The 9,334-nt window shown below is 41.4% G+C and overlaps 1 protein-coding gene across 3 annotated transcripts in view; it reads right to left on the reverse strand.

Moving 5' to 3' along the window:
* Positions 1 to 6,199, reverse strand: part of cdk6 (cyclin-dependent kinase 6) — a 34,985-nt gene extending 28,786 nt beyond the window's left edge. The window contains exons 1-2 of one of the 3 annotated variants that reach the window (XM_054764297.1): positions 5,905 to 6,199; positions 4,532 to 4,873 (exon numbers count right to left, since the gene is read on the reverse strand). In XM_054764297.1, coding sequence (XP_054620272.1) covers positions 4,532 to 4,755 — 224 coding nt within the window. In that variant the 5' untranslated portion in view covers positions 4,756 to 4,873; positions 5,905 to 6,199. The other 2 variants (XM_054764295.1, XM_054764296.1) reach the window with 2 other exon arrangements.
* Positions 6,200 to 9,334: the final 3,135 nt, after the last annotated feature.

The following is a 9,334-nucleotide window of genomic DNA, read 5'->3' on the forward strand; positions in this document are numbered from 1 at the left end:
AGTTGTGACTTCATTTATTCAGTTTCTTCATAGTAAATCCACCATGAAAAAAAAACCTAAATGTAGCATTGGACATTATGACATGCTGCCAATTAGTGCAACCTCCAAGAATTAATGCCTAAAAAATATTTTTAAAAATCAGTTGAACCTAGATTTTCAGGAAAAACTGTCAAAATGTGTCACGTCAGCATGCATGTGTCCTTTTGTATCTTTTTGCAACACTTTTTCTGAAAGAAGCTGGTGGTAAGAGAAGACGTATGAGTAAAGAAGAAGTTAATATGAAGTAAGCAGACTCATTTAGAGCAGCAAGACTGATGCTGTCTAAGCGCTTTTGTCCAGAGTGTGTTCCCTTTCGCATTGGCTTGATAGAACTCTCAACTGGCATTAACAGTTTTTGTGAACAAATGACTTTGATTCTGTGGCTGGTGTTGACTAAGGGATGGGTACCGAATTTGGTACTTTTATAGGTAACAACCAAATTTGGTCGGTACTACCTACAGTAAACGCAACTTGACTGTGAGGGAGTGCACGAGTTGGTGACAGCTGCACTCGTTGCACTTGAAAGGCAAACAGGATCACGTTAGTGACCAACAACAACAAAAAATGTATACTGAAATGAATTCAATTTGTGCATTACAAAAAAAAAAAACAATGCATAGTTGGGATGTCACGATCCACATTTTTTGGCTTCTGATTTGATCAAATTTTTTTTTATAGTCTCGCTGATGCGACCCCTTTTTTTTAATAAGCTTTTGTGGCAAACATGAACTTGTGGAATTGAATATGGTTATGAAAATAGCTCTTCAAAGCTTTAAAAATAATGCAACCAAAGTGTTGCTGCGAATATTATTGGGGAACCCTAGTTACGAGCAGAGGTGGGAGAGAGTCAGTGTTCTGCAAGTCTCAAGTAAAGCGTAGGTCACAACCGGATTAAAAAAAAAAAGTGTACAAATTTTTTGGCTGTGCGATTTTTGGTGTTCCCCAAATCGCTGCGTTAATTTTTCCTGGTGAACATAGATGTGGTGACCATGAAGGAGTAAGATCTCGACATGTGTGGAGGACGTACGAAATATATGAACATGCGTTGGCCGTACCAATTATGTATGTGGCAAGTCCGCAAGTGCGACATACAAAAAAAAATGACATTTTGCCCAAACCTGATGCCAGCAAAATGCACGAAAGCCACACGTTGGCCATACTGACGACGTACAAAGTACATAAGCATAAGTTTGTCTTGCAACCTGACAAAAACGCAAGCACCCGTGGAGTTTGAAATGACAAAGAACCCGTTTACGGCTCAAAAATCAGCATGTCACACATGCGCCCTCTGCGCATTTCTTGCGTTTTTTTTTTTGCATGTAGACCGGCCGTAGGAACCCATATGATCGGTTGTGACCTAGGCTTTAGTCTCAAATCTTTAATCCCAAATAAAAACGTTCATGTCCAAGTAAAGTCTCAAGTTAAGACAAGAAAGTTCCAAGTCACAAGCTTGAAATTTGAGTCCTTACAAGTCATAAGCATTGTTTAGTATGCACTAGGCATGGGCCAGTTACTCCTGTGTGAGCTTTGACGACAAGCCAACATAATATTTGAATATTTTGACCGACAGCACTCGCCCCAGTCAGTATTCTCCTGATATTTTGTTATCTGATTCTCCAAAATGACTCGTGGAAACCAGAAGTGCCTTACAATGTGCTTTGTTGCACAATTTTTCCCATTTTGCTGTTTTTTTTTTTTTTTATTTTTATTTCTACAATGTGTTGCGGGCCCTCAATAAAAAATGAGCTACGGGCCACCCGTTGGACACCCCTATAGCTGCCTATCTGTTAGCTATTAGCTGCCTAATGCTTGTCAATTGTAATCACAAGTGTCATATTTGATCATTTTACATTACATTAGCTGTGGATTTTACTGTATACTTGTGACACAAGATCATGTTAAAAAAATGACATCTGTGAAATTTCTTCCTCATTAAAAGTTAAGACTAGCTTCTCCTTATAACCCGTATGACACTGAATAAAACATTGCAAAGTCAACCCAATCTGACGGGCTGTACATTTCTTACCACTGTACCAAATTAGGACTAATAAATGCAATGCTTTTTTTTGCCATTTAAGGCCATCAAATGCAAGACATCAGTGTTTATTGTTGTGCCAAACTAGGCAACAAACCAAGGCCAGGAATCCAGATTATGTCAGCAGACCTGCCAAAGTGGGGTTTAGTGAAAAGCTAAAAAAAAAAAAAACATCTATGGAGTGTGTCCTCTTCAAAGAGATGGAGAGCACAAACAGCATTCCTCAAGCAGCGCTATGACAACTCCTGATGCTCTTTGGGAGCTTTTGGGGAGCTGCTCAGTAGCTGCAGCAATGGGCAGCATCTTCCATCATCAGAGTAGCTCTGCACAACAAGACTGATTGGTTCCAGTCATCACATGACCTTGTAAAAAAAAAAGTATATCCGGCATAGTCTTTTTAAATTCACATCAAATATTTGCTCAGGGCATGTGGATGATTAAATATTACTTTGTAGCCAGCAAAAATGACAGAAAGGCTACAAAATATGCTTTTCTTCCTAATCTCATTATGACAAATGAGATTCAAGGAAATATTATAATTAAGGAGGACCCTACTGTGTCACATTAGTCGGCCATTTAAAGTGGTAGCATGTAAAGAAAAGCCTAAATGTCTCTTATTCAGTCCTCTACAGCAAGCCATCAGGTGTCCATGCCAACACTCTTGTAAGCAAAGGACTTGGTCAGTGCTACCATGAAAGAGAGGTGATTCGTTCAAGGTATTAGTGCCGTATGTGATGTCACAGAATAGATGACGGTGGCGCCCTCCTCTTGAAGCGTCGGGGTTAAACGCCCCTCACAGCTCGATTGTCGACCTACAATGGGGGCTCTCAGCAGACACTGAACATATGGAATGAATAATGGAGCTCATTACAAACATCCAGGGGTTGCCTGGAGTCTCACAGAAGGCCCACAATGCACCCTTCCTAGCTTGAGCTTCTTGGCTATGTCGTTTTGGCTAAACCGGGGAGGGGGGGATTAGGTTCCGCCATCAGTTCAAAGAGCTTTAAATGATTGCAACAAACACTTTAAACTCCTGCTTTCACAGTGGCGGATTTAACCACTAAATAAAATTGACCTGGGACCTTTTTAAATCTCTTGCATGATTGTGGCCAAGCAAAAATAGAATCCATTGTGATTTCAATAAGACAAAGTAATTATCCTCCATTAGTCATTGAGGCATCGGGGAGTTATTGTTAGAGGCAACAATGTGCATGCCATGCGTCTGAAATGTCTGTTTAGAATTCCCCCCATACATAATACGGACAAATAACTAACGGTTCTCTGAAACAAAATGGCCTCAGGCGTTGCAATTTAGTCCAAAATTGTTCGTACATTGGCAAAAAGTTTAGTCAAAGTTAATTTTTATTTGGTGAATTGGTATTTCCAAAAAAAAAAAAAAAACATGCATGTTAGGTTAATTGGTGGCTCTAAATTGTCCATAGGTATTAATGTGAGTGTGAATGATTGTTTGTCTATATGTGCCCTGCGATTGGCTGTACCCCGCCTCTCGCCCGAAGTCAGCTGGGATAGGCTCCAGTATACCCGCGACTCTAGTGAGGATAAGCGGCATAGAAAATTGATGGATGAATGGGTATTTCTTAGGATATGTGCCTGACACCTGGTGACCAGTGTAGAATACTACATATCATCACAACATCTTTGAATGCGTCTTCTGAATGCCTCATATTTATATTTTAGTTCATTTAAACATTTTTATGCTTGAAAAGGCTTAATTTAGGCAAGGATACATCAAATTTGCTTAGATATAAATATTTTCTGACTAATACTAGATCTTACTGAACAGCATGATTAATTGGAAGCACAAAGTGGCGAGGGATTACTGTATATTGTTATATTGTTCAGAAACAAAAACTCACCTTAGGGAATAAGTTCATAGACACAAGTGGGCTTTCGGGGCAAAACATTTTTTTTTATGTGAGCCAAGAGTAGTTTTTGCTTTTGTGTACTTATTTTTGCAACTATTGAGTTTATTCTGCTCAAACAACTGTACGTAACAAAAGGGGATAAGGGAATCATTTTAGCATTTTGTTGATATTGTTACATTTTCTTATGTGTTGTATTTATATATTGTTAAATTGTTCACAAATGAGTTTGTTGCTATTTTTTGTTTGCCACAAACCTTTGTCTTGTGTTTTATTCTGATTAGAATCGCAATCAACAAAATAAAGGCAAAATCACAAAATCATTCAAGGATCTTGGAAACATTTCAAATAAAAAGTATTGGTATCAGCAATACTGGCCCTGTATTTACTTGGAATCGGATTGATACCAAAATTTGCAGTATTGCCCATCCCCAGTGAACATGCTTGATTTTGTGCATGTGACAGTGGACATGGTCAGCAGCACACATATAAATGCATGCATGAGAGCAGGTTCTTGTTGAGTGTTTAGGTCACACACACACTAGGCCCCCCAGCTTTTCACCCCCTCACTTACCTGACAACATTAGGATGCTCAAAGGCCTCAAGCTGCCTCAGTACCGCCACCTCCCGGATGGTCGACAGTGGCATCCCCTCTTCCTCAGTCTGAACACGAACTCTTTTGAGGGCTACAAAGCGCCCCCCGTTCTTCAGATCTCTCGCCTTGTACACTTTTCCATAAGCTCCTTCTCCAATCTCAGCCACGGGTTCATACTGCGTACCAACAGCTTCTTTGTCCATTTTTGCTTATTTTTCCTCGTCTCTTGTCGAAAATATCGCGGGGATTCCCAGCGAGGGTGACGGAGCCAGTCTTTCTCACCAAGCCATAGTCAGAGCAAGAAGTTGGCACATGCCATGCCTAGATGACAGAGAGACACAGATGGAGTTAGACACCATCTTTGTCAGAGTTGGTCAAACTGTGCTCCAGGTAGCAATTACACGACTGTCATCTTGTTTTATTCCGACTATCAATACAAAAGCCTCGCTGCTGCTGCTGCCTCCCAACTTCCACTCCTCCTCCTCCTCCTGTTACGCTTAACAACGTGTCTTCCTCCTCACAAAATAATTTAAAAATATTTCATTCATCATTAGCATTTGTAAGCTAGCGTTAAAGAGACGGTCTGGTGCGTTCAATGACTCAACGCACATGCAAATGCTCCTGGATATAGGCTGTCTTAAAAAGAAATTAAGCAGAATGTAAAGAGAACAAGTGAAAATAAAGTACCGACCCCCTGCAAAAACTCGTTTGGATGAAGCAAACTAGCTGCTTCCTCTGTCCATTTTTAGCTAAGTTTCTTACTGAGGCCACACAAACTTAGCGACCACATGGCTGTCTACTGGCTGCATTGTCTTCAACTTTCCAATTTAAAACGCTGCAAAACTCGCCTATCAAGCACCGAATATCCCTTTATCATTTTAAATATTGCAGGAGTGAGGTTTTAATGATACTTTCATTCGCATAAACAGCTCTGGATATTTTTAGCACATTTTAATTGACACAAATTAAAATAAGTTCCAACGCATGGCTTTTGCCTGGTCAACGTCACCGGGCTCTACGATAACACATTTTTAGTACCACATTGATCACAAAACACCCTCCCACACACACTTTTAGTGTTTACCTCGTTTTGTGTTGTCAATAATGTGTCGCAACGTCGGCATGTCCGATAAACGTGAGGAGGCACTCGTGTCTCCGACAAAAATGTGGTCGCTCAAACGCATCCCTGTCCACTGTCCTCCATGCGGGGGCCACACAGGTAGTTGGACGGTGCATGCTCTAACCCCCCATCCCTCAAACTGCACCAGCTCAGGCAGGGACACTCAAACTGGAGGAGGAGGAGGGTTGTACGAAGCACACACACACACATGCATGCATGCATACATACACACCGCTACAACTGGAGGGGATGGGGGTGTGGGGTACGCAGGACAAAGGCAAACGCGTGATACAAGCCCTCCAAAGCCACGCTCCTCTTTAGATTTCCCCCCGTCTTTTCTCCCATATATCCCCAAACAGGCCCATGCAGCAGCAGCCCCGCTCCGCCGTGTGAGCTCCGTCTCCGCCTGGCTTTCCCACGCCGGCTGAATGTGGCCTGACCCCCTTCAGAGAGGTTTGACACGGAGCGGGGACATTTCCGCATTCCTCCCCGACTACAAAGGCACACCGCCTCCTCTCTGCTCTCCCTCGGCCTCCTCGGTGTTTTACCATTCATAGTCCTCCACGCCGCCGGGTTTTGTCTCCCGTGTCCAACTCGGGAGCACCGCAGGGGTCGGGGAGGGGAGAGTGGAGGTTTATTGGATGGACGGCCACACTATCTCCTCGCACAGGCCATTCAGGGGATCCTGGGGCAACAAAGACCAAGCTCTGGGGGCTCAATGTGGAGAGCTCAACCTGGATGGTCCTAAAGGGGTCAGGTTCAAGGCCCGGGGGCTTGAACTGTGACATCAGCGCCGGTGGTCATTTGGACTTGCATCCTGCAACAGGCCACAATATTAGGTACATGTGCACCATTCCAATTAATCCATGAATTCAGTTTTAAGAATACGTTTATAATAGTTTGTTTATTTAACAAGTAACATTAAGACAGCGATTCCCGACAAGTACGACTGCGGCACATCACATAATTAAGCGTGCGTCAAGAAATGATCCAATTTCACTTAAAGTGACTGTTTGCAACTCCAAATGACATGTTTTTAAACCAAAAGGATATGTTACCAGTGGTTTAAAAGAACAGATTGAACAACCAAAAATGTTGTTTGGCCCAAATAAGGCGACTGGCGGTTATGGCTGTCACTCACGGCTGTCTAGTATACGTACATGCGCTCAAGTATATGCCCGTCGCATGGCCACATCCACAAAAGCAAGAGAAGCGACCAACAATCTGGAACCATTCTCTTGTCATAATAGGCTACACATTCAATGGTAGCTAACATTAGGAGGTAAACTTGGCCAAATCGCTATCATTAGTATATTAGTCCCGTATTATTCAAATACGACAAATTCTGTGTCTTTGTTGTTCTATCAATGCTGGCAATGTATAGTAACACCAGATGGCAGAAAGTAGATAATTAACCTGTGTAGCCACCTCAGTGGCGCACGTGCATGTAATTTGCATGGATGCTCTGGGAGACAAAAAGTGAGCAAAAAAAAAAAAAATTAAAGCAAAACAAATATGTTTAGAAATACAAATGAACTTTTTCTAGTCACTTCTTTTTGTGTTTTCTTTAAATGTCGCAGGCTTTTAAATGGTTATAAATGGCTCGGGGTGAGGGGTTGGTGGTGTGGCACGGCAGGATCCAGGTAAAACCACAAAAAGTTGCTAGATTTATCGCTCGTTGCTTTAAAAAAAAAAAAAAAGACAATCTGCAAGGGTGTGAATACTTGCTGAATGTGGTGACAAAGTTGCAAAGTTGGCAACACTGATCCCTCCGACCAGATCTTCTTATCCTGTGGCAGACCACGTCCGCGTGAGGTGTGTTAAGAAGTAGAGTTGTGATGCCATCTACTGTGCGGAGTTAGAACTACAAGCTACATACAGTCCCATTATAATGTGTCCATGAGCCAGGTAACACTAAATCTATTAGTGGAGGTCCAAATTTATACATTGCGGGCTGCCACAAATAAAGAATGTATGGGAAACACTGCACCTGTTGCCATTTATATAACATTTTGTTTGGCGGTGTGCCGTGAGATTTTGCTTACGTAAAATATGTACCTTGGCTCAGTAAAGGTTGCATTAAGGAACAGCGTCTACAAGTTTACACTTTAAACATGTCCAAAAAGGAGTACGAAGAAGCCGAGCTTATTTAATTCTACCCTTCTCCAAGTCTCACCAACTACTGATGTTTTTCTGCTTCCTGTGTTTACATATTATTATTTTCTAATCTGGAAAGAAAAAATATTTATCTATACTGTATATATCGTAAACAACAATGAAGATGACAGTACAACTTTTGCATCATTTCACAACCAGGATTGTAACTTCATCGATGCGATTTAATTGTTAATGTTGTCAAAGGGCATTACAGACAGTTTTAGTATGTTAATGCTCATTTATTTCTATTGTTTTATTATTCAAGAAGTTTGTACCACCTATTTCTTCTCTTGATGGACAAAGTTGAGAATTGACAAGACCTGATGTGAGATTATCTCAATAAAAAGGCCAGCTAGAGGCGTGTAAGTTGCATTATAACAGCTACTGGGAGGCTTGTACTATGTGAGAAGATAACAGGAAAGGAGACATTTGTCCTATGTTGCGGTTAAAGTTAGTCTACACATGACTATCTTCGCTACCCAACTTTTTCGGCGATCTCCAACCATTTGCATTACAAAGGACACAAAGCAAACAATGTCCCCAATTACTGTAAATGTGGGCATTTACATTTTTTTGTCATCATTGTTCCTGTGAAATCCGCTCTGAGAGCCATTTGCCTGGATTGAATACATTTGCATGGGGGCTTTGGGGGGGGGTGCTGGAAAACAATTATACAGTATGTGTGCGGTAAAGAGATGTGACCCACACACCTCAAAACATTCACACAAACACAATCTCAAAGTGAGTGCTAGATGTGAATTTAAAAATAAAATGTCATTGTCTGACAACGTAATACATCAAATTTGCTTCAAGTTCCTACAGCGTGTTTATCATGTTGAAGAGTACTCATCTAGATGGAAGAGCAGGGCTGTTATTTGGGAATAATGTCTTTTTAATATTAAATATCACCATATTAATGCTTGCCGAAGATGACTTTCTGATACAGGCTGCAATGTAAAATCAATCAAAAGCCAACTCATGCGGAACGGTGATCGGTCAGTTCAAATTGCATCCAAATCTAAAAAAAAACAAAACACTCCCATTTATGAATCACAAGGCATGTTGCTGCAAAGCCTCATCTGGCAAATTAGCCCATGTGTTGTGAGAATCTGCCACCGGCGTCCCTTCGTGTGGAGGAATGCTGCTTGACAGAGCCACTCCTTCAGATTTTATATGAAATGTCATTGAAAAATTTGCTGTGTGGACATTTTCACTCAGTCAGCATTGCGTTAAATATCTTTGGACAGTCCCTCATGTTGGGTTTTTCGGCATGCCTTATTGTGTTTGTAATGCAATATCTTTAAAGTAGACATTTCCAACAAGAAAACAGACGGCTGCGGCAAAGTGGAGACTGTGGCGTGTGTACTGCAGAGTACAGAGCTAAGTTGTTATTTTCACATCATACTGTATTCCTAACTAACTGCCTAGCCTGAAAAACAATACTTCTTGCTTTTGCACTTAGCAATAAAAAGCCACGTCACTTGAGTTCAAATGAGCCAATGCCT

This window comes from Dunckerocampus dactyliophorus, chromosome 20 (assembly GCF_027744805.1).
Source record: "Dunckerocampus dactyliophorus isolate RoL2022-P2 chromosome 20, RoL_Ddac_1.1, whole genome shotgun sequence".
Classification (NCBI taxonomy): domain Eukaryota; kingdom Metazoa; phylum Chordata; class Actinopteri; order Syngnathiformes; family Syngnathidae; genus Dunckerocampus; species Dunckerocampus dactyliophorus.